The sequence below is a fragment of the Thermobia domestica genome, chromosome 10, assembly GCF_964235325.1.
Source record: "Thermobia domestica chromosome 10, izTheDome1.hap1.1, whole genome shotgun sequence".
NCBI lineage: Eukaryota > Metazoa > Arthropoda > Insecta > Zygentoma > Lepismatidae > Thermobia > Thermobia domestica.
In genome coordinates this window covers 196,174,152-196,201,579 of record NC_137463.1, presented here as the reverse complement: position 1 = coordinate 196,201,579, position 27,428 = coordinate 196,174,152, and the positions used below count along the sequence as shown (strand labels likewise).

Here is a 27,428-nt window from a genome sequence, read left to right as displayed (position 1 = left end):
TGTTTCTTATTTCATATTTGGTTATAATATCAAATTAAAGATTTCAGTTTAAAAACTAGTCAGCACATTTCCCATTCATGCTTTGCTTTTCAACAGATTATTTACAACTATGACCCATATATGTCTCACTATGCATTGTAGGGTTAACTTGTTTCGGCATTACGAAAAGTAAAAATCTTTCCTTGTGTTAGTGTTTTGAACTGAACTTATACAAAACAACTCATCTGTGGGTCAATAACTTTCAGATCTTGCTTCACCGGGACATTTTGTGGACTCTATTTCGCGATCCTCTTGGGAATGGAAATGGCTGGCAACGAAGAACGTGTTTAGCGCCAAGTATGTGACCTTTATTGGAAGTAATATTCTATGTTATCATGTTCTTTATGGATAATTGAAATTGGAATGGCTAATACGTTATGCAGTTCGGGAGGAACTTATGATAAGAGATCGGAATAATTGAGAGTCGATATTGTGATATTATATGATGGTAATTAAATACGTGATACGGTAAAAGATTGAGTTATAATTATAGTTTATAAATTTAGTAATTGTTCATTGTACAAGTTAAGCCTAACTATATCACATTTGACTCTTCACTTATGTATTGAGTTATTTAATCATACCAGATTCCGACGATCAATTTAGGAATTCCATTTCTGGTCCCGTTCAAATTTTCTTATCACTATAGTTGGCAGGTATTACTTCAGGTGCTGGGTATGAACTTAGCAATGATTTGCTTACGTACATTTACTTTAATCCAGAGTATTCAATATCTAATAGCTCTAAACTCTGCTTTCTTGCGCATCTTTTTTCTCCCAGCAACATCTGGAATGTGTCGAGTAAATCTCCCACACTGTTCAATGGTTGTGGTACTGGGTAGATCGATTCTGAACTGGCAACAATTATGTCCTTGTTCGTTCCCTGCCTAGTGTATTACTTAAATGTCATAGCTAATTCTTTCCTGGTCGACGATCCTTCCAAGTATTGGACATATACCGCCTTATGCAGAGTCGTTTTGACATATATTTAGCGTCATACTAAAAGCATTACTACTGCAGGAAACATGTTAGTAGAACACTTTAGTATGACACTAATCACTCGTCAGAACGACTCTGCATAAGGCCCATAATCTTTATATACCACTTTATTGCAACTTGAGTTTATGAATATCACCACTTTATGTCAACAAAAGAGAAGTGCACCACCATGTGTCTGCTATGCGGCGTAACATTCATGGGCCTTGTCTTACGGTCTCAATGACAGAAGCCTGGTATTATTTACTACATAATTTAACTGTAACAAAAACTAGGCTTTTACGAATTGATATGAGTACCTACGACATATGTGATATTTTTGTCCGCAGATGTAAAGTTTTCAACACCGCTACATGTGCTATGAGGGAGTTCTGTGTTTCTATTTTGGGCTGATGTTTAGGGACGTCCTTCACCTTTAACCCGCTTTTATTTCTGGAGAATAAATTGTGCCCTTCTACGAAAGAAGAGCAGTCAGTTAGCTCATTGGCACTGCAATATTGTTTATATACACCTATCGACCGTTCTGTAAACATCTCTAGTTGACATACTTGAATTGCGTCCTGAAAAATGCAATTCATATTCTTAGGTGATCAACGGTTTTTTTTCCATCGATTTCTGAAGCTAAGTTTAATTGTTTAAATGATACGGTGTAACTTGGTTAATGATAATATGTTTTAGATATTAAGTTGCGACCTTTTCTTCAAACCTGTTGCTTGTATTGTAAAACGAAGCTTTTGACTCTAAACAGAGCAAGCTAAGGTCAATAACTCGATAAGATTTCACTGCATATGTATATTTAATTTTAGTTTTTTCAGGAAAATTTACCGTATCATAAAAGGTCTAATATACTATAAAAATGGGAACCATAGTTCGTTTCCAGCTACCACCTAGTGGGTTTTACGCTCGTTAAACACCGTCTGAGTAGGTTCTTTCGTTTTCCTAAACCATTATAATCCCACAATTATAATCCATCTAAACATAATCGTTTTTGGTGTGCAACAATAGGGCGTTAAACTGAAAAGTCAGTAAGACTGCATGTGTTTATACTTATGAAATGAAATGAAATCTTTTGAGTTTTACGTCCCACGTTTTTGCCGGTTAGGTTAAAGGAGACGGTGATGATGAGTAATGAATGAAATGGTGGAATGGAGAAAGTGGGAGGAAACGGGAGGACCCCGAGAAAACCCAAGCACACGGTGTTTGTCCACCACAAAGTTTACTTGGCGAGGGCTGGGATCGAACCCTTGACCCCAAGCACCAGAGGTGAACGCTCTACCACTGAGCCACCGCGGCCCCGGTGTTTATATTTATATTTTGGAATACATGTTCGTAATAGTGGTGCTATACATGTTCATTTATTACCCTCAATATTTTGAAAGTACGGTACTTCATAGAATTGGAGAATGGAGATAAATAGAGGAAGGCATTTCAAACAAGTTTGTAATTTAACTACTCATTACCAAATAGGGAAATCTTTTCATGATATTAATGTTTAATTGTTAGGCCTAATGACCTACTTATGTCGGACAGTACACACTGTGACGTCTAGTTATTTCACTACACACTACAAAGTCGGTTATGATCTTTAGCGTTTTGGAAAGTACTAATTTACTGAAGGTATATAAAATCGTTTCATCTTAAAATGAACACACATACAAATTTTGTAAAACCACTAAAGACATATAGAAGTCTAAGAATAGAAAGAGTTTGATTCACGTAGTTAAAACCGGTTAACTTTTTATTACACTTTTCAATTTATATTTGAATACTAAACTTGATTGTAATTTTACTAATTATTTTGTTTCTTTTTCTAGATTTTATTTGTTGTCTTGATGGTCTTATGGCCTGTACAAGGTGAGGAAAAAAACGAAACCTTAATCCTGAAAGAATCGGGCAGAAGTAAGTAACGATTGAAATAAACACAAATCCTGTCTTTGTGTTTCTTATTTTAAGATATACTGTAGATAATAGGCCTACTCCTACAACAGTAATCAAGTAAAGGTATATTACTGGTCATAAAAATTTGCAATAATAGAGGTTTTAAGAAAGAGAACGTCAAATTTGGAGATACCTTATGGTACATCAAGTGTAAAGTAATTACACTTATTGTTCTGCGGAACATATAATGGTGCTTCCGGAGCTTAGTAGTTATGCTATTCTTGTATATTATTGGTTTTGAACTTTTACTACTACAGAGTGCAAATCTTAAGGACAAAAGTAAGTTTCGGGTGGCATAGGTCGCTGAATCTTAAACAAAACACATAGTGCAGTAAACGAAGCTCAATTTTTAATGAAGAACGGAACAAATTGGCAAGCTGAAAATTGGTACAGATGTTGGGAATGATGTTCTAAACAACACACTAAAAGTCTCCTGAAATCCCAGGTGACCTTCACCGCCATATTGGAAAATGGCGGCTGGAAGTGTCAAATGAACAATACACAGATAAAAATAACAATATCTTCGCTATGGTTGAACATAAAGAGATAAGCTTAGTGTTGTTTTATAGAACATAGACAACCCAATATTTTTTTAAAGAGAAACAATTTTCCATAAAACGCATGCTTTTACAAATATTTAGCTCTAAATTCTAAAATTCCGAAAGCTACCGTCAAACTGATTTACAATTTTATTCAACTTAGAAAGTAAACATTAACAACTTAAACTTTGACATAGATGTTGATAAAGATTATTTAAATGGTATACTAAAATCCCACAACTTCTTCGTTCGCCATATTGGAAAATGTCAAAATGACCGAAGTAATTGAAAGATAATATTTTGTTAAGTGAAATACTCAATCTGGACCGGGCTAAATATTTGAGAAACTGTAAATGCAGTCGATCCGAAGTCAATTACGGTCAATGATGGTGCCAGGGGGAAACATTATGACGTGTTTAAGATTGTCCTCCGCCATCTTGGTGACCGCCATTTTGGAATCAACTTGTTTATTTTAAATGACAACATGGTCATGTGACATATTAAACATCGTCGTTCGAAGAGAAACCCAATGGTAAGATTATTTTTCTAAAACCTGCATCAGTTTTGAAGTTGTGAATACATTTAGAATATGTTACATGTGAAATGCTCTGAAATGTGCTGTGCGAAGTTTCGAATTGAAAGATAAAGTAAAAAAACAAGCTTTGTAACATCTCACATTACGTATTCTTTAATAACTTGGAAAAGAGAGAGCTAACACACATGAGACAATTACTATCACATGACATGTTCAGCATGCCCACCGTTCTGTTCTATGCATATCCTTAACCATGAGACCCAATGCTTGTGCACTCTGCGAAGCATGGTTGGTGACTCTGCGAAGAACAACTGGACCATCAAAACAAACATGTTCGACAATTGATCCTGGATTCGTTGCTTGTTCCCACCTCTTGGTATGTGAGTGTACGTAAAGAATCACTACTCAGATTGAATCTGCTCTCCTATGAGGAAAAAATGTCGCCTCACCCCTTCTGGATCCAGTCCTGATGTTCTTGGCATCACTGCAAACGGTGCCGTCTATGCCGGATATCAATAGAACACGATGTAATGACCATCGGATAAAGAGACATGGGATCGACGTGTTACTATAAAGCATGAGATTTGGTGTCTTGCAGTCCTGTTAAATATGTTTGCACTTCCATCTGCTGTTTCACGTCGGTACCTTCTTGTCTGTTTCACAATGTAACGGTCGTCCTCTGCTGTAAGTTCACCATGGTCAACCACTACCTCTTTTTTGCACAGCATTACTTGTTGTTCGAAACACTCCTCATGCACATGATGCGATGCTGTAGACAATACCAAGTTATTGTGTGGTCCTTCTTCTAGTTTTCAGATGATTCTTCCCGGGTTAAGTCATTCAAATGTTGCCTCCAGATGTTGTGAGTTACACCACGTCAATGCATCTTGATACCTTTCTGACTGACAGAATTCTTTGCAAATATGCTGCCGGGCTTTCTTCACTTTCACTAACTACGCAATATTTTATATTACTTTATGAAATTGATCCTTAAGTTTTGCACACTACTACTGTTATCTGATCTTTGAAAGTTTTAAATTCTATTATTTATTAAAATAGATATTATTAAAATAGATTGTTTTGTCTAATAGAATTTTGCTCAAGGAAAAGTACTAACATACACTTAATTTGATAAATTTAATAATTGAACTAGTAGAACTGGAGATGGGATGACTAATCCCTTTCTTTACTTATTTAAAATGCTATAAGGTATTCTTGAAAATTGGGAGCTGAGCTGAAGGATAGACTGATAACTTGCTACTAGCGGAGTTATAAATGACTTCACTGAACAGGCATTCACTTTCATTCGCCATTTAATGTTCTGCGATATAATGAAGGATGACTTCGTACAGTGTCAAAAGACAGATCCTTAAATAGATAATGGGCCATTTAATATAATATATGTACAATTCTATAGTTAATGGAAGGTTGTTTGTTTGGCTGTGGCTTAATGGGACATTAGCGGATACGGTATTTGTTCGTATCGCGATAAAACAACAACTAAGAAAACTTTAAAAATTGAAACAAAAATCACGACGGCTGAACGAATGATAAACAAAATACACAAAAAAATGTTTGACAAGTAAATAACCTTAAAATAGCCAAGAATGATCCAAATATTCATCTTTCAGAACCTCCGGTTCTTGCACAATCATTTTTAGAGAGGCTGTTTGGGAGTACTTGATCACTCTCCACCTACCTCTCTGAACATTGTTGTGCAAGTACTGGAACATTCTTAAACATGGATATTTGGATAGTTCACATACCAGTTCCTCAGTGATATCTTAACACGACTATGATAATTCCCATAGTAGTCGAGCTATGAACTTTTAAAGTTTACTTTTTTCACATTTTGGACAACCTATAACTCCGAAACTATCCATTTTTGAGCACAGGTACATAGAAACTTTTTACTTATTTTGATGTGAGAAATCTGTTTCCAAAATATTGTGGCACATTTATGTAACACCCTATATAAACACCATATGTTGTTAGTTACACTACAGCTACCATGATTTACGCAGGCGATTGATATGCTACTAATAATAACTGTATAATTCGTCAGCGGTAAGCTAAATATTTCAGTTAGTAAGAAAAATTACTTAGAAAAAGTATGTTTCACTTTTTAAGAAAAAATACTTAAGAAAAGTATCACGGCTGCCACAAAATCCGGTGTATCATAAGGATACATCATCATCATAGGTATTCTGCCTCTATTGGCAGGTCACTTGCCGCAGCTGAGAAGCTTCCATGCTCCACGGTCCTCCGCTAACCTTTTCGTCTTCGCGTATGATTTTTCTGTTTTAATGTCATTCATTAATTGTAGTCTCCTTCGCCCTCTCCCTCTCTTTCCCGCCACCATACCCTCTAGGACGTTCCTCATGATACAATCTCTTCTTAGGCAATGTCCGAACCAGTTTCTCTTCCTCTTCTTAATAATATCTAAAAGTGTCCTTTTCTCACCCACCATTTCTAACACTCTCTCATTCGTTTTCCGCTCTACCCAACTAATTCTTTCCATTCTTCTCCACACCCACATTTCGAAGGCTTCCAGTCGATTTTCGTCACCTTTACGTAGTGTCCACGTTTCCGCCCCATACAGTACAACAATCCACACGAAGCATTTTATGAGTCTTTTTCTCAACTCTTTATTCAAGGTCCCACAAAACAGACTTTTCTTCCTCCTAAAGGCTTCTTTCGCCATTCCTATCCTTGCTTTTATTTCACGTTCGCATTTCATGTCATTACTAAGAATACTACCCAGGTATCGAAAAGTATTCACTTGTTCTATTTTCTCCCCTCCTACTTTTATATTTGACACAGACCCCTTCGTTCCAATCACCATGGCTTTTGTCTTTCTAACATTTATTTTCATCCCATATTCTTCAAAGCCTTTTCTCATTTTTTCTAACATTTTATTGATTTTCTTTTCAGATTCTGCAACAAGCGCCATATCGTCTGCAAATCTTATGCATCTAATCATTCTACCTCCTACCGAAATGCCATCATCATCATGTAGGCTCTTTTTCACATTAAATAGTGTTGGCGAGAGGCAGCATCCTTGTCGAACTCCCCTTCCAATTGCACTCTCTTCAGTCAGTTCTTCCCCTATCCTAACACTTATTTGTTGGTTCATGTATAAGTTTCTTATTGGTCTTCTATCTTTCCATTCCAACCCTATCTTTGTTAGAACTCCCAACAACAATTCCCAATTCACGCGGTCAAAAGCCTTTTCTAGATCAATAAATACAACATACACCTCTTTCCCTTTTTCTATAAATCTTTCACCGATCGCCCTTAATAATCCAATAGCATCTCTTGTGCCCTTGCCTCTTCTGAACCCGAACTGCTCCTCCTCAATATCTTTATTTGTTCTTCCATATAACCTTCTGTTCAGTATTCGGAGCAGAATTTTAGCTGCATGAGATATGAGACTAATAGTTCTATAATCCTCACATCTCTTTGGGTTCGATTTCTTAGCCATCGGTATCATGATCGTTTTCAGAAAGTCTTTTGGCCATTCTCCTGTTTCATATATTTCATTGCATAGTCGCAACAATTCTTTCTTTCCTTTATCTCCTATATTTTTAATGAATTCGACTCGTATGTTATCTATCCCGGTAGCCTTTCCATTCCTAATCTCGTATTTAGCCTTTTCAAACTCATCCCGAAGAATACTAAATCCTTTATCATCCTCGCCTATTTCATTTTCTACTTCAACATTTAGGCTACGCGGTCTATCCCTACTCTCATATAAGTCTTCAACGTATTCTTTCCACCTTCCTATGACCTCATTTCTCTCGCTGACTACCTTCCCATTCTTATTTTCTACTGCCATCATAATACCCCCTTGTTTCCTCCGAAATTACATATATTTCACCTCCTTGTACATTTCCTCATATTTCCCAACTCTTTCTAATTCTTCTATGGCCTCGCATTTTCTTTTGTAAAACTCTTCCCTCGCTCTGTCTGTTTCCCTTCGTAATTCATTATTTAACTTTCTGTACATCTTTCTGCCCTCTTCTGTATCAACCTGTTTCCACATCTTCCTCTCCCTCATTTTCTGCAACATCTGCTCTGTAACCCATGGCTTTTTTTTTTAGCAGTTTTGTGTTGACGGTAACCTACTGCTTCTTCTGCAGCCTGCTGTATGCAACGTTTAATATGTTCCCACCGTGCGTTACTACCTGCGCCTATCCTTTCCTCGTTTGAACATTTTTCTTCGAATTTTTCAACGAAAAGATTTCTTATTTCCTCGGTTTTCAACTTTTCAGTTACCTACTTTTCTTCTGCCTACATTTTTCAGTTGAATATCTACTTCGGCTAGCACAAGGTTATGATCAGAGAAAATATCAGCCCCGGGAAGGGTCTTCGCGTTCTTTAAGCTATTCCGATACCTGTCCTGAATCATAACATAGTCTATCTGATATCTTCCGCCGTCTATTGGTGATTTCCATGTATATCTTCTTCTCTTGTGCTGATTGAACCAAGTGTTCCCAATTACTAGTGAATTCTGTGTACAGAAATTCACCAGTCCTATTCATATTTGCCTACGATACTACCTTCCTGTTTTTCTCCCACAACTGGATTGAAATCTCCCATTAGAATTATGCATGCACCCTTCTTCTCCCTATCTATAATGTCTTCTATTTTCTCATAATTTTCCTCTACTTCTTCATTTGCATGCGAAGTCGTCGTTGCATATGTCTGTATCACCACTAGATCTTTCGTTTTCCCTTTAAGTCTTAACATCATAACTCTATCATCAATAAATTCTACTTTCACTACCTTCTCCTTTAAGCGCTTTCCAAGAATTATTCCTACGCCATTATGACCGCCCTTTTCATTACCTGAGTAAAACATTCTATATCCTTCGCTGTTCAATACCCCATTATCTTCCCATCTAACTTCACAAACGCCTACCAAATCTAAATTATTTTGTTTCATTTCTTCTTTAAGATTTTCTAATTTTCCTCCCTGTAACATAGTACGTACGTTCCATGTCCCTATCCTAAACCTTTTGCTCTTCCTTGTCTTTCTTTCTCTGTCTGTCTTCCCCCATTATTGCTTTCTCGTCCAATAGTCCTTCCCAAGCCACCCCCCTCCCGGAGATCCGAATGGGGGGATATTTTACCTCCGGAACTACATTTTGACCTGCGAAAGACCATTGTTCATATGTTCTATTTTTGCTGCCAGCAAACTAGGGAAAATAGAGTGGTGGTTTCCCGTTGCCTTCCACCCCGCAGTATCCCAGCCGTTAAAGTCACTCTGATCACGCCTGGGACTAATGTCCAAGTTACCGTACCAATCACTATGATTTCCGCCAACTTGGCTACTGGAGAACTGCTGCCTTCTCCCAGAACACTCTTCGTCTGGCTACTTCATTTAGACCAATTCGGTAGAGGTGGCCCTTCTGGTAGTGAACTACCACCGACACAGCTCTAAATTTCACTGTAGCACGCAATCCTCCCCACCCGACACATAAGTGTCTTCGTAAAGGTGGTGTTTATCGGGGAGGTAAGGATACATATATACTGTAATTTTAAGGGTGCACATTGGCTTTTAAGTCTAGTAACTAACATTGATAGTTTCTAATAGTTTTTATTTTTTTGCTATTAGCAAAGCTTTACGTAACATATTTATACCCAGTAAGGACAACGTATTGTGTTTTCTATAGTCTTTCACGAAAATAGTTTTGTGAGCGAATAAAAATTTTGACATTTACATGAATAGAAGTTCTGCCATCTGTTGTTCCTATATTCACTGTGTTTCTCTTCGTCACCGACTATATTTCGTTTCTCGTAACCACTTTTAAGTTATTTATATTGCAGCTTATTATCAATCATAAGAGTCTTGCCCTTTTAACAAGTAGCTATTGTAACAGGTAGCTATTGTGTTGAATTTCCAGTCATTCTTTAACTGTGTACCCCGTCTGCTGTGAAAAAGAGTAGATATCAGAGTGCGTTAACTTTATGGAAGCGTTGGATATTTCCGGTTTCTGAAATTCTGAACAATTACAGAATATACCTCTAGTTTGAGCCTAAATCAGGTATGAAGCACAATCTAAGTTCCAGCAGTTCAAATTCTGTACTTTAAGACGTCAATAAATTCGAAATGTGACAATCTAATATGCCAATCATTCTTAACTTTGAATTGCATCTTTGGCAAGTAAGGATTCTATTTTGTGTTTCTATGGAGAAGATTCAAGTTTTCGATCGCTGCTATATAGAACGTGAGGAGAAAGGTTAATTAATGGTAACACTATACCAAATGTCTTTCAGCAGTAATAATAATAATAATAATAATAATAATAATAATAATAATAATAATAATAATAATATCAATACTGTTCAGATTGTCATTGTCCAGTACTCTTATTTTATAACGCGAAGAAGCATTAAGAAGCAAATATTTAAAATTTTATCTTCGTGTAAATAAACTTTGTGTACTTCTCTAAGCAAAAATATAATTTATGATTTAAATCAGAAAATAGGACTAAAATTTTTATCCAAGTTTAGGATATCATAGATTCGTGAAGTTGAGAAAACCAATATCTAATCTTATTTCAGAAGCGGGATGCGTAAGTAATCAAAATATATTCCTCTAACTTCTTAACTGGGTGAACCGCGTTTAAACGTCACGGAGAATCTAATCTTTGTTGGGGCAATCGCTTTTTGGCATCGCGAAAGATCTTATGTTTTTCTAGCTGTTTATGCCTTGTATGCGCGTTGCATTTTGGGGAAACTTCTTGCCATGCATTGACCATATTCTCCTCTGGGTTTTCCTGCCATCTATTGAGCATGTTAGTCATTTATCGACAAAAATGGCTGCCTCTACAAGTTCTGCTGCTGGTTCCTCTCGTAGAAAACGAGTTCTTGAAGATGATATTGCACCTCTCCTAGATGAATTATCAATCACAAGTGAAAGTTCAAGTGATTCCGAAGAATATCAGTCTACTGGCAGTGAGAGTGAAACAGAATTCGACAACGATGTACCGGATAGTTATGTGCAAGCAGGGGTGGACTGGCTATGTAAAAAGGGCGCGGTCACATACTCTGGAAGGGCGCCGTCCATCCGAGGCTTTCGCTTGTATGGAATACCTAATAAAAGGAGGTGCCGGGGGGCTTCTCGCGGAAAATAAGTACACAAAAAACAACAAAAAATGAAGTAGCTATTGTAGTTAATCACGATAGAATTATACAGATTCAATATTTTGATAAAGAAACAAAAAGATTTTGAGTACTAAATATATTAGGCCTATACAAATCTGCACACTTTAATTGAGACTACAAAAATCACACCAGTTGTTTGAATTCTTCGGCTACATTTGTTAACACCCTAATTATCAAATAAAACACAGTTCTGATCAGAGCAGAATGAAATATCTTAAAAACTATACTTACAATATGTTACAGTTTCAAGGACCTAACGTCCTCTTCATCAGACACTCTGATGAAGAGGACGTTAGGTCCTTGAAACTGTAACACATTGTAAGTATAGTTTTTAATATATTTCATTCTGCTCTGATCAGAACTGTGTTTTATTTGTTACTCTACTTATCCAGAGCCATGGAGTTTGTTCACCCTAATTATAACTGAAGATTTGAGTTAAGATTGTTGCTTATTCTATTTTTCATACTTCTTTCCTATTAAAGCTATGTTCATCGTAACATTAACTTATTCTTAAAACCGTTTATAAAAAGTATACATGAAACATTTACTAGAAATTAACAAAAGTAAATTTAGAATTAAAACTGGAAATAGAGGGGCCGTTGCCACAGCAACCACTGTTGCCATAACAACGAATCCTGTCACCGCTCGTCAATCTAAAACTGATTGAGGGAAAAGGAAGCTGCAACAAATGTGATGCACAGAATAAGTCGTGAGTGGGAACCCTTCACCCCTGGTGGGGATGTTCACGAAGCTATCAGCTTATGCCTAATTATATTGGAATATAATTTCCATTTCTTAATTTCTTAATTTCGAACATACTAGGTTCGATCGAAAAGAGAAAACCTTTTGTCGGACTTCTGAAGAAAATAAAATCAAATAAATACATGACCGTGTTTATTACATATAGAATTCCCAGTCACGACCCCCCTTTCAGTTTTATTAAAAATAGAAGAAGAAGATGAAGAAAGGAAGAGGAAGATAGAAGAGGAAAGAGGTAAAGTAAGAAGGTGATAAAGAGGAAACTGTTACTGGATATTTTGAGGAATATGGTAAAGGAAAGTGAATAATTATCTAATTGTAATCATTTCCAATAGCTATTGGGTAAATGTCTGGTATTTGGGTGACCAAAGGTAGACACATGTTAACTCATACATCCCCGATCTAGATCCATTTGACCCTAACTATCAAATTATCCCGATCTAGATCTGAGATAGATGAGAAAGTTTAAGTTTACAGTTTATTCAATATTTCCAGAAGTTCTAGACTAATATCCAATACTTGAAAAATAAAGGACGAAGTTGATGGCATGTTAGAATCGACCACAAAGAAAAAAAAAAAAATCAGAGTATTACATATTCGTAGAAGATTTTGACTTTCACAGTTCTCCCATGCTGATCATTCGTTCAGGCTACTTCAGTCCTTTTTACTTCCTTCATAGAGCCAACTTAAGTTAGTATTAACATTCAATGAGTTTAATTGATAACTACCATTAATTATAATAAATCACACATATATGTCAAAATAACGGATGCACTTAATACTAAACCTACATTTCACTCACACACACATTCATACAGGACAATGTATACTTCGGGTTGTATTTAGTTAAATTAAACTAACCTAACTACATTACTATATACATTTATTACATTTCAATAGAAGAAAAATTAGTTGGACATAACAGGGAAAAACTTAATACATGGAAAGAATGTTTCATTGACATGCATAGAAATTCGCTAATTTTATCAAGACCAAATAACACATTTCTCTTCCTATATATATATTAAAAGTTGAATTACATGAAAGAGAATTTGACAAAAAAAAAAAAAAAAAAAAATGAAAGACAAAAATAAAAAAATTCAAAGATCAATACATTTAGGATTCAATGTAATGAATATATATATATCGTTGCGGAAAAGAAAGAAAAAAAATATAATTGGTTAATCATCCTTAAAAAAAAAAAAAGAAAAAACACTTTAGTAACATTTTATTAGGTCTCTGTCCCAAGAGGAGACATTTCGACGATTTTATGAGTCTTTGTTCTCACATTGATAATAGCTCCTTTTTCCAACTCTCTTTTGCACTGTGGTTTGTGTCCATGAGAGTGTTTAATTATTTTTGTTTTAACTATAGACAAATAGTTGCTTCATATCATATATATATTTATATTTCTCATTTCGTCACTCGACGCACTCAATATAAAATTTCAAAGTTTATCAAGGTTAAAAAAAATTTATTAAATCCAGTCACAGACATTGAGAACATATTTCCATATTCCGGTATTCACATTAAATTATCAACCAAATTTCACTTCATTAAATTTAAGACCAGTAATTTTCTTTATAGTATAGATCTTGTAGTCAGAAGATTCTAGTCACTGAATAGTTAAATTTCCGATCGTAGGGGAAGGATTTGTTTCAGAGTTTACTGATAGAAGATTCGTTGGTGGGGCACACTGTTTCGTAGGTTATTAATTTCACTATGATCTCGCGAATAAATTTGGATGAGGATTAGGGTTATTTTACTTATCTTACGACCTGCTACTTGTTTTATTCACATACAGTAGTTAACATTATATTCCACTTTAATAGTTACAAAAATTAATAACAACTCAACAAAAAGTAATTTATGACAATTTACGCAGGAATACTATATATCACAAATAGTTAGTTAATACCGGGTGTCTAAAATCTATGGCAACCTAACAAGACCAGGGTAAATATCGAGCCCATTACATACATACTCGTATATATATATATATGTATTCATATTAATCAATACAATAAATTTCACTTTAATATCTATCTTAATATTTCATCGACGTTCAAATTCTACATCACCGTTCATATTCGACAAGTATTCATATTTTATAAATATTTATATTTATTTGGCTCAAAGACAAAACAAAAACCCTGACTATCAACATTCACTTTTTTCCTTCATAAGGTTGCAACATTGTATTTCATATGAATAAACCCGATAATCAATAATCATTTTCAACTTACTAAAGATCCGCGTAGATATACAAAAAAAATAGTTGGTGTTATTTAATGACATAAGAGGTGGAAATGCAACAAAATGAGCAGGCACGTAACTTTTAAAACTATGTAAGCACATATATAGATGTATATAAAAAAAAATCAATGTTATTGGAAACTAGTGGGCCCAGACTACTAATACATACACACTATATGACCAATCAATAGAAATAAAAACCAGTAATCAGTTGTCAATGGATATAATTTGTATGATCCATGAATAACGAATGTTTCTAGGAATCCGAAAGCATAATGTACCTTCCCATCAATTTCTCCAGTGGTGGATTGAATATCGCGAAAATGGTCCCGAGATGTGCTGCAATACCTCCACGAATTGCATCCCTCGATGTCTCAGTTAGTACATACGATCGAAATAAGTGAAATGAATATTGTATGTTTTATGAGTTTCAGAAACCGGGGGGGGGGGGCAAGGTTGAAAAATTTAAAAAAAAATCTCGAAGTAATGAAGACAGAGAGAGATAGAGAAGAAGGAAGACGAAGAAATAGTGGCGCCAAAGACTTAAGTGGGAAATAACTAACGCTACAAAGACAGAAAGTCGAATTTCGCTCTCAACAAAATCCATAGCCAAAATATTCTTAACATGCCAAAAGGGTGGTCTACTCAAATACGTAGACTCAAGGAACGCCCTGCTGCCAAGGATGCAAGTTCTGTGTCCATCAGATCCCAATCCCACAAGAATTTGGTTGTAAGATTGAAATCCGATCCCCGTATCCGGCCCAAACCAGCAGGTTCCCGGAAATCGTCCGGAAGGTTAGAGAAGGCGCTAATTTAGAATTTCAAGAAAAGAAAAAAAAAATCATCCGACCTCTTGGAAACTAGAAGATTCCAGAATAGGGATGAAATTAGAGTAATAGCTAAGGTATCCCTAATTAGTAATTCGCCAAAATTAAAAAAAATTAAATAAATAAACTGAATTTTGGATCGGTGATTTCAATAACCAAAACATCACCGATGGCTACCCAGCGCAGACATGCCACCGTCTGGGACGTCGTCAATTTCCCTCATCTAATTAAACTAAGAAAAGACATGAAAATACTTAAGGGGACTAGGGGTCGACGTCCGGGTACGCTAATGACATGAATATTAATTTAGTAGCAGTTGATTTAATCGGATAGTCCGAACTGAGTTATATGAACACTGCACAATAACTAAATAAGGTAAGCGACAAAAAAAAATCTCTGAGAGGCAATGAATGTTAAAGGTATAAATGACCGAAACCTGTACTTTTCGATGATCACAGAATATAGCAGTTGGTTTTCTTAATTATCATTTCTGTCAACCTTTAGAAGTAATTCCCACATGATGCTACCCTATCTATTGAAAGTTTTAAGATTCCGGGGCTATTATCATGAGGTACATAAATGCAAAGTAACACACAATTCCCAACTATAATTTACTATCCAAGTAGCAAACTCGGTTGGATGAATGCACTGGTGTGGAAGTCAAAACGCGAGAGATTTTTTTTTTTTCCCTCTTCGTAAACATATTCATATTTTCACTATATAAAATTCACTAGGCCTATCCATTTAAATATAGGGGTCATCATTTCATTCATATTATATATCATATTATTAACATATCATTACATTCATTCATTATCTACTAATTTTCGCACGAAGTAATATTTTATAAACACCCTATTTCGTACATTTTACACGCAGGCCATACACATATTTACATTACGCAGTAATAAATATATATATATAACTATCACAATCTATCACGCTCAAACCACCACACGATCACATTCATCGAACCACGTACTCTTTATTTCGAAGCACCCAAATTGTATTTACCTTGCAGGTTTTAAAAAAAAAAAAATCATACATGGATTTACGGAAAGTTAAATTGTCAACGATTAATCTATTTCTGATTTGTTGATAAAACTGAAGCAACAATGGAATTTTCTACAGCTACGGGAAAAGAGAATTTAATACTACATTTTTAAACAAACAGTAACAGCATATGGGCTTTACTTCTATTAAGAAAATAGGTGTTCTTTATTTCAGCGGATTATTCATTAACTACTGGACCTAGCAAGCTGAAATTTTCAGTACAGTAAGATCTCATGCTATTTTATACGAAGGTATACTCATCCGAACCGAAAACCATGTCCACGGGAAGTAATTTGAGAATAACTGTCCAAAATCAAACAATCTAAATCACTAAGTCATGCGATGTCGTACTGTCAACAAACAATTGACTACCGAAAACTGACGCTATAGCGCTGTAGTGGAGGCATAATTTACCGTGTACTGAAATGTATACTTGTACTCATTAATCAGAGATTTAATATTTACTCTGGTTTATTTATGTTAGAAAAATGGTACTAAATTAAAGCATATTTATACACTGTCCAAATCGAAAATTCACACACTCACACAAAACTACTAACTACATACACCACTGTTAGTACTATACATAAAGACAACTAACTAAACTAAACATGCACCATTTAGTTACATGCATGTTGACGAAAATAACCTAACACATTAAATTTAAAATACATTACTCCCTCGTCGCTATATACAGTCGGCTCTATTTAATTTAAAGGGGGTCAAAAATGAGAAAAGTAACACTAGGTCTAATTGACCTGACCAATTGTTTACATAATGATTGCCAAAAATTGATGCCCTGGGGGCACCTTAACGAGGTTTATGGAGGGACCCTTCCCCTGAAAGGGGAAAAGGCCCTAAAACGAACAATAACTAACCCATTCCCCCGCTAGAACTGGTTCAATTTGGAAAAGGGGATAGGAGCCCTTTTAAGCTAACTTAAGCTGCCATTATGATTATTTACAGTACTATCAAACCTACTACATACATGCAATTACGAAATAAATAATGATAAATCACATTTACTGTATACACGACCAACATGCACTAATCAGGTCGTAATTTCCCTAATCCGTAACTGAGTTTTTTTAAAAAGGTCAGACAATCACTCTCATAAACTGTCTATGCTTTGGCTTGGATGATGAGCAATATGGCGTCAGAAAAGCTGGTTCCTATTTCTGCTTTATTTTACAGTTCACTTGACGAAAAATGGAAGTTTGTCAGCTCCTAAATCATTGTCAGTCTTTAAATATTAAGTTACATTAAATGTTACCTTAGTTTTCCTTGAAAATTTGAGACCTTCCCGAAAAATATGTGGCAAGAAAATCACAAGCTGCTCCTACTAGTGTGTCTTCAATTATTCTGATAATATTGCGCCGAAAAAGCCAGAGGTAGGAGAATTCCTCCAATCAGAACGAAAACTTTAGCCGCGGAAATTACAAAGCAAATAGAAATTTGGCAAATCCAGATATAACCGGATCTGAAAGTGACTATGGACTAGTGAGAGGGGGTGAGGGAAAGATTAGGTACCTGGCCAAAATCTACATTGGTCTGAAATTAAGGAAATTTATATCCAATAACGGAACTATGTTTCGGTATGACGTCAGAATGGTAAACCTTGTAACTATTCAAATTATATATCCGGAAATGGGATTTACACTTAATCAAAATATAAATAAATATATTATACAGTGGGAATATGGTTACTAACGAAACCTTTGGGTTCATTATATTTAATTCGAAGTAGAGAGAGTAAATAAATTGTGTAACTAAACCGAAATTGAATTAAAAAAAAAATACTAGGTACAGGGTGCGTAAAAAAAATTGCCATTACTTTCAACTGTAATGGTACATTACAGTTTTCCCCGGCCCATTAACAAAAATTTTGTTAGAATAACAAAATTTTGCTAATTGGGAATACTAACTAATGATGCTTGTTAAGTTAACACACTCATTCATCCCATTCAAACGTTACCAGTCACTCTAGGACAGTGTATTATATCTACTTGGGGTATTGCGCAAGTAATTCACTACGTTTATCTTCTGTACAATTGAAAATCTTTAAATTTCGAAAATTGTGAGTTCCGATACTTTCACCTTTGAGATTATACAAAACAGCGCAGTTTTTTAATAATTTTTTCACGATAAACGGGCCAGTGAAAATTTTCATCCATTTGGCGGATTCCTGCTTTATTATTGACGATAAATTGTGTAATTTCAGCATTACTAGTTGACCTTCCTCCAGAGTAACAGAATGTGTTGACCGTTTACTAGAATTTCGTGAATTTATATCTATCTCCGTAAATTTAAACCTATTTTCAACGGAATCTAATTGTTTTGGCCATGGGAACACCTTCCGGTAGTTGTCAACAGCAGAGTAACTCAGAAAGCGTTCCGCCGGCGTGCAACCAATACTTGAGCAATAAGAATTATTAAGAAGGTCCTGTATTTTTACAAGATATCTATACCAGGTGGTTTGATCTTCATTACACCATAACCGAACTAACCTATTGAGCTCTTTATGGCTGCGCTCTGTTATGCTGTTACCCTGAGGAGAATAGCTAGCTGTTTTCTTGTGTTTAATTTTATACTTAGCACAGAAATCCTGCCACAGTTTGGACTGGAACTGTGGGCCCCTGTCGCTTAAAAATTCTTGAGGATATGGTAAAAGGTGAAAATATCTTCTCTCTAGTACCGTTATTATTTCTTTGGTATGAGCTTTTCTGAGCGGAAGAAAAGTAACAAAACGAGAGTAAATATCTATTAATGATAAAATATAATAGTATCCCTGGCTAGGTGGTAATTTCCCAATAAGGTCCACCCCCAGAGTCTCATGGGGTACATTTGCTCTTATGTGATATTCTTGCTGAGCTATGGTTCGGTTTGCGAACTTTGTTTCCGCACATTGGATACAGTTTCGGATGAAATTTTTTATGGTAGCTTTTTGATTTTTCCAATAAAAGATTGCGCGACAAAAGCGATAACATTTTTGAACTCCAAAATGACCTGTGGAGTGAACAATACTGATAATTTGGTGAATACAAGCCTGAGGTATTACTAAAAGCCATTTTTGAACTCGCAACGGTTTTATGTACATTAACCCACAATGCATTGCGATTCTATTCCGATTACCACTATTTTCAAATTGCCTTAAGAACGTTTGACATAATTCATCAGTTTTTTGATTTTTCTTGATATGATTTAAATCAATGTCAGCATATTGTGTTTTCGTTAGGAAATGCACATAATGGGTTTCGGGTTCAAGCAATACCTCAGGCGGGTATCTACTAAGTGTATCGGCGATAATGTTCTCGCGGCCTGGACAGTGCTGAAATGTTAAATCAAATTTCTGTAATTTAAGTAGGATCCTGGTGGTTCTTGGTTCAAGGTTCTTCTGAGTGAAAGCATGAGTAACTGCTGCATTGTCGGTATGAACATGCGTGATACGACCCATAATATGTTGTTCAAAGTGCTCACATAGGAACAGAACGGACAGTAGTTCCAACTGAGAGATCGACAGAGACAATTCGTAAGGCTTTACCCGTCGACTAGCATATCCGATGACATTAGGATCTTCTTGACCTGCTGGATATTGTGCAAGATAGCCAGCCAGATTTTCCATACACGCATCACTGTGTATGTGAAATGGCAGGGAGAAATCTGGCTGACTTAGAGCAGGCGGATTGCTAATAAGCTCTTTTAACTTATGGAAAGTTTCCAATGTTTCATCGTTCCATGTGAATTTTTGATCCTTTTTTAGTAGTTGATATAATTTAGCGGTAAGTCCAGAAAAGTTTGGTACGAACTTTCTCCTCCACCCTATGAGGCCTAGGAACTTTTGTAATGCCTTCTTTGATTTCGGAACCGGAAAACAACGAATGGGTTCGTTTAATTTAGGGTCGACCCTTATCGTTTTGCCACTAATGATATGACCTAAAAATTTTATCTCCCGTGCGAAGAACTTACATTTTTGAAAATTTAAGGAAAAATTTGCCCTCTTGAAAATTTCAAAGGTTCTTTCTAAATGAGATAAGTGTTCTTCTTCCGTGATCGATTTTACCATAACATCATCAAGGTATAAAACTACAAAAGAACGAGTTGAGTCGTTGAAAAAATTAGTCATAACAGATTGAAAAACAGCAGGACTGCTCTTCAATCCCTGTGGCAAAACGGTAAGGCAATATTGCCTTCCTTTATACACAAAGCTAGTACATTGATATGATTCTTTGTGTAAACTGATCCCATAATAAGCACTAGACGCATCAAAAGATGAGAACCAAATGGCTTGTGAAACACGATGTAATAAATCGTCTATTGGTTCAACCTGTGCTTGTGGAGAAATAATTTTTGAGTTGGTAGCCCTGAGGTCCAAAACGGGACGTACGCCCCCAGAGGCCTTTCTGACAACATGAATAGGATTTCTGTATGGGGACATCTGTTCTATAGCAATTCCTAACCGTAACCATTTATTTAATTCGGCCTCAAACTCGGGTTGCATTGCTTGTGGGACAGAATAGCAAGGTCCTACAACTGGTTCGTTATCTTTTAGTTGAATTTTGTATGGAGGCGCATTAACACGACGTGGGTACTCGGAGAAGAGAGATCTGTACTGTAATAATAGTTTACGGAGACCTGATCTAATTGGTGGTGGTAAGTCATCCCGAGTAGTAATGTAAGTGTCGATGTCTTGTGGAGAGACATTGCATTCGGCGTTCAGGAGTGGATCCAGCTGATCGTCCCTGTTAACCTCTCCCTCATTGAGAGGCGTCACTGCACAAGCAGCTTGACAGATAAACCTGGGGTCAAGCATGGGCTGATCCATCACTGGCCGCCCTGACTCACCGATTGCAATCTCTCTTTCCGGTATTCCCACTAACATTACATTTGGTTTATTAGTTGAAACAGTAACTGCATTCCCGAGACTATCTTTCATACGAATTTCTTTCTTTTCACGGTCGATGATACAATGGAACTTATCTAAGAATGGGCAACCCAAGATTAAATCCGTTCGCAAGTACTTAATAACAAAAATAGCTATTTCAAAAATATGGTCTTGAATATTAAGATTGAAATTTTGAACCCCTTGAACTGAAAAACTTTCCTTCCCAGCAAATGCACCCAGTGTAAGACCCGTGTACGGCCTTAATTTTGCAGAAGGGAAGCGCTGTTTCAATCTTCTCCACACCTCCCAGTCCATTAGGCAGAGCTCCGAACCACTATCAATGGTAGCAACAAGTTCAACGCCACCGATACTTCCTTTTAGGCTGGGAGATGCCGAGAAATAACGTTCTTCCCCCACCGCAAATGGCTCTTCATCGATTACGAATTTTATTATAAATTCTAAGGAATTTGGTGAGGGGTATTCTTGTATCTGAAACTCGGATTTACTATTATTAGAATATTGCATTTTGTAGTTAATGGGGTGTATGTACCCGCAGTTATCCTCCCCCATTTCATCAGGTAACTGCGGCGTTAGTTTGTCGACTTTACCGCCGTTTCGCGACTATCACTCCCATTTAATATTGTTCTAGGCTCACCGTTACCACGCACCTGCGAAGGGACTGAATTCTGGGGTCGATTTACATTATTGTTACTATTATTCTGACTATTACCGTTCTCCCCTCTTCCGTACGCCCTGTTAAAATTCCTCCTGGTGTTATCGCCCCTACCCGGGTTCGATTCCATGTTGGTACGGTCATAGGGACGATAACTCCGGCGATTGTTGAACATGGGCCGATTCCTAAATAGTCGCCGGCCATTATTGTTGTTTTCTGAGCCATACCCACTAGGATAACGAGATCCAGCTTGGGTATAACTCAGGAAATCTGTCTGGCAACTTGCCGTTACCTTCGTCTTCGTCGGTTTTAGAATTTTTGCCTGTCGGGCGAAGTATCGTTTTGGTGGACCACCAACTTCCTTACCGCACAAGGCAGCTAAACGTGAGGTGACTTCTCGTACCGTTTGGCACAAGTGGGACGCTATGGCCCGGGACTTATCGGGTGGAAGAGCGTTAACTATAATATCTACAAGTTCAGCCTGAGAGGGATGTTCAGCTATCTGATAATATAGTTCGATAATTTTCCAAGCATAGTCCAAGAGGGACCCATACTTGGAGCGATCATACCGGAATGATTGTAAGTTTCTCTTTTGGAGCCGTTCGATGTGCTCATTACAATATTCTTCTTTGAAAAGAATCAAAAAATCACTAAACGTCCGGATTTGGTATTTAACCGAAGCAAACCATGCGCCCGAAGCGGCGATCAAACATTTTTCAACTATCTGTAGGCGTTCCCCATCTGTAAGTTTGTACATGTCTAAATATTGCTGCAGTCTCCGCAGGAAAACTCGAGGTAACCCGTTAGTAATGTTCCCATCGAAAGTGGGAAAACGTTCAATATCCCGGAGGGAAACTTTAGAGCTCATACTATGCGGGGCAGGAAAAGAATCCAGTGGAATCAACGCGTTATCCTGAGCAGTTGGGGTTGTCACCGGATTTGCCACCGACGGAGTGGTCACTGAACTGAACGCTCCCATATGACCAAGAGAGGTTTTGTAATTTGTGTCGACCATGTAAGGTTCAAACTTAGGACCCACCACGGTAGTAACCGACGGTCCGGCACATCTCCTTTCCCCTCCTGGCAGCACGCTGTACGATTGTACCATTCCAAAGGTAGAGTGAGCATTTACGCTAGTGACTGTTGTAGTCACAACACTCGACTGCATCGGTACATCGAAATTACTCAACCATGATTTCGAGGTTGGCTGATGCGGGGAGCAATACATTGCTGTGTCCCGTGCATCAGGCAACACTTGACTCTTTCCCGGGAGGACGTTACTTGTTTCTGGGAGAATTTTCCCTGGAGAATCGCCATCAGGGAAAGGATAGGAAATATCAGACTTGGCGATTTGCAATTTAGTAATATTCCCCTTAATACTGTCTACTTCGGTTTGAATTCGACTAATTCTTTGATCAACCGACTCTAGTTTAGTTTCTATTGATAGGTCGGATATTACAACATTCAATCTACTTATTTCAGCCTGCTGCTGTTCAACCTTTCGTTCGATGTCACCAAATCTTTTGTTTGTACCCTCAAACCTTACATCTATTTCGTTTAATTTCTCATTTGTTTCGTCTCTGAGCTGCTCGGTAGACTGTTGGGCCTGGTATCTAACCTGCTCCAGTTCAGTAGACGTTTGTTCTTTCAATTTACTAATCGAAGAAGCAAAGTCTAAACAAATCTGGTCAAATTTGTTGTTTAATACCTCGAATCGAGCGTCGGTCTCTCGTTTCGAGGTATCAAACTTCTCATTTATCTCACGCCTTAAGTTTTCACTATTCTGGTCTATTTTAACTTCCATGTTAGTGAATTTTTCATGCATCATTTCCATCATCTGGCGAATTAATGCAGACGTGTCAGACCCTCCAGATGACATTCCTTCCTTCGGGTTTGCCGTCTGATCCCGAGAATCACTGTGATTTTCATTTTTTTCCTCATCGTCGAGGTCAGATATCTCCGCTGGAGATATTTGGCCTCGGTCCTTTTCACAGTCCTCACAATATTTTTCTATTTCGCCGGTTTGCACCTTTTCTGCATTTTCCGCAGTATCATCTAAATTGGAACAAGCAAAGTGGATCCATTTTTGTCCACAACCGGTGCATCTTATAAGTCTCCGCGGGGCGCGAGATCTTTTCTCTTTTTCGTCTAACGTGCATTGAGTGCACGTGACTTCACACTCGTCCTGTGATACAACAACCTTTTTTGTTGCCATAGCTTCGAGACACTTTACACTTTACAAAAGACAAGATATATATATCAAAAATACACATATACTATAAGATACTTATTCGCTATCCAAACAAGTATTATTCATAAATTAAAGGACTCCCATTCTCTTTCCTTCCTTGAAACCCTTCTAGCGTTTAGTTCTATTTTAGAAAAATTTTGACACTCCTTCTCTTTTTCCCCCTTAGAAAAGGAAACAAAAATGACAAAGTAGCCAACGACTCTACTTGTTTCACTTGACTATAAAATTTCTCGTATTAATTTCAATGTTGTAATCAATTCAACATGCCTTCAACCTCACTCTTTGACATTCTTAAAAAAAAATTCAGATCTATCGGTCGCCATTTAAACTGAGATCCGTTGCCATGGGAACAAACGTTGCCATGACAAACATTCTTGTCGCGGTTCACCAATTCAAACTAATTGGCATGATAACTGGTATTATTCAATAAGCATTTTCAGATCCGTTACCACAGTAAACATGGTTACCATGGCAACAATCTTGTCACGTGTCGCCATTCTAAAACTGGAAATAGAGGGGCCGTTGCCACAGCAACCACTGTTGCCATAACAACGAATCCTGTCACCGCTCGTCAATCTAAAACTGATTGAGGGAAAAGGAAGCTGCAACAAATGTGATGCACAGAATAAGTCGTGAGTGGGAACCCTTCACCCCTGGTGGGGATGTTCACGAAGCTATCAGCTTATGCCTAATTATATTGGAATATAATTTCCATTTCTTAATTTCTTAATTTCGAACATACTAGGTTCGATCGAAAAGAGAAAACCTTTTGTCGGACTTCTGAAGAAAATAAAATCAAATAAATACATGACCGTGTTTATTACATATAGAATTCCCAGTCACGACCCCCCTTTCAGTTTTATTAAAAATAGAAGAAGAAGATGAAGAAAGGAAGAGGAAGATAGAAGAGGAAAGAGGTAAAGTAAGAAGGTGATAAAGAGGAAACTGTTACTGGATATTTTGAGGAATATGGTAAAGGAAAGTGAATAATTATCTAATTGTAATCATTTCCAATAGCTATTGGGTAAATGTCTGGTATTTGGGTGACCAAAGGTAGACACATGTTAACTCATACATCCCCGATCTAGATCCATTTGACCCTAACTATCAAATTATCCCGATCTAGATCTGAGATAGATGAGAAAGTTTAAGTTTACAGTTTATTCAATATTTCCAGAAGTTCTAGACTAATATCCAATACTTGAAAAATAAAGGACGAAGTTGATGGCATGTTAGAATCGACCACAAAGAAAAAAAAAATCAGAGTATTACATATTCGTAGAAGATTTTGACTTTCACAGTTCTCCCATGCTGATCATTCGTTCAGGCTACTTCAGTCCTTTTTACTTCCTTCATAGAGCCAACTTAAGTTAGTATTAACATTCAATGAGTTTAATTGATAACTACCATTAATTATAATAAATCACACATATATGTCAAAATAACGGATGCACTTAATACTAAACCTACATTTCACTCACACACACATTCATACAGGACAATGTATACTTCGGGTTGTATTTAGTTAAATTAAACTAACCTAACTACATTACTATATACATTTATTACATTTCAATAGAAGAAAAATTAGTTGGACATAACAGGGAAAAACTTAATACATGGAAAGAATGTTTCATTGACATGCATAGAAATTCGCTAATTTTATCAAGACCAAATAACACATTTCTCTTCCTATATATATATTAAAAGTTGAATTACATGAAAGAGAATTTGACAAAAAAAAAAAAAATGAAAGACAAAAATAAAAAAATTCAAAGATCAATACATTTAGGATTCAATGTAATGAATATATATATATCGTTGCGGAAAAGAAAGAAAAAAAAATATAATTGGTTAATCATCCTTAAAAAAAAAAAGAAAAAACACTTTAGTAACATTTTATTAGGTCTCTGTCCCAAGAGGTGACATTTCGACGATTTTATGAGTCTTTGTTCTCACATTGATAATAGCTCCTTTTTCCAACTCTCTTTTGCACTGTGGTTTGTGTCCATGAGAGTGTTTAATTATTTTTGTTTTAACTATAGACAAATAGTTGCTTCATATCATATATATATTTATATTTCTCATTTCGTCACTCGACGCACTCAATATAAAATTTCAAAGTTTATCAAGGTTAAAAAAAATTTATTAAATCCAGTCACAGACATTGAGAACATATTTCCATATTCCGGTATTCACATTAAATTATCAACCAAATTTCACTTCATTAAATTTAAGACCAGTAATTTTCTTTATAGTATAGATCTTGTAGTCAGAAGATTCTAGTCACTGAATAGTTAAATTTCCGATCGTAGGGGAAGGATTTGTTTCAGAGTTTACTGATAGAAGATTCGTTGGTGGGGCACACTGTTTCGTAGGTTATTAATTTCACTATGATCTCGCGAATAAATTTGGATGAGGATTAGGGTTATTTTACTTATCTTACGACCTGCTACTTGTTTTATTCACATACAGTAGTTAACATTATATTCCACTTTAATAGTTACAAAAATTAATAACAACTCAACAAAAAGTAATTTATGACAATTTACGCAGGAATACTATATATCACAAATAGTTAGTTAATACCGGGTGTCTAAAATCTATGGCAACCTAACAAGACCAGGGTAAATATCGAGCCCATTACATACATACTCGTATATATATATATATGTATTCATATTAATCAATACAATAAATTTCACTTTAATATCTATCTTAATATTTCATCGACGTTCAAATTCTACATCACCGTTCATATTCGACAAGTATTCATATTTTATAAATATTTATATTTATTTGGCTCAAAGACAAAACAAAAACCCTGACTATCAACATTCACTTTTTTCCTTCATAAGGTTGCAACATTGTATTTCATATGAATAAACCCGATAATCAATAATCATTTTCAACTTACTAAAGATCCGCGTAGATATACAAAAAAAATAGTTGGTGTTATTTAATGACATAAGAGGTGGAAATGCAACAAAATGAGCAGGCACGTAACTTTTAAAACTATGTAAGCACATATATAGATGTATATAAAAAAAATCAATGTTATTGGAAACTAGTGGGCCCAGACTACTAATACATACACACTATATGACCAATCAATAGAAATAAAAACCAGTAATCAGTTGTCAATGGATATAATTTGTATGATCCATGAATAACGAATGTTTCTAGGAATCCGAAAGCATAATGTACCTTCCCATCAATTTCTCCAGTGGTGGATTGAATATCGCGAAAATGGTCCCGAGATGTGCTGCAATACCTCCACGAATTGCATCCCTCGATGTCTCAGTTAGTACATACGATCGAAATAAGTGAAATGAATATTGTATGTTTTATGAGTTTCAGAAACCGGGGGGGGGGGGCAAGGTTGAAAAATTTAAAAAAAAATCTCGAAGTAATGAAGACAGAGAGAGATAGAGAAGAAGGAAGACGAAGAAATAGTGGCGCCAAAGACTTAAGTGGGAAATAACTAACGCTACAAAGACAGAAAGTCG

At 36.2% G+C, this 27,428-nt stretch overlaps 1 protein-coding gene across 2 annotated transcripts in view; it reads left to right on the top strand.

Annotated features, from left to right (window-relative positions):
• LOC145662142 (uncharacterized) overlaps positions 1-27,428 on the top strand; it is an 80,483-nt gene that overhangs the window by 27,730 nt on the left and 25,325 nt on the right. The window contains exon 2 of one of the 2 annotated variants that reach the window (XM_081727475.1): positions 2,849-2,888. In XM_081727475.1, coding sequence (XP_081583601.1) covers positions 2,849-2,888 — 40 coding nt within the window. Of the gene's footprint in view, positions 1-2,848; positions 2,934-27,428 lie in introns of both variants that reach the window. The other variant, XM_081727474.1, reaches the window with a different exon arrangement.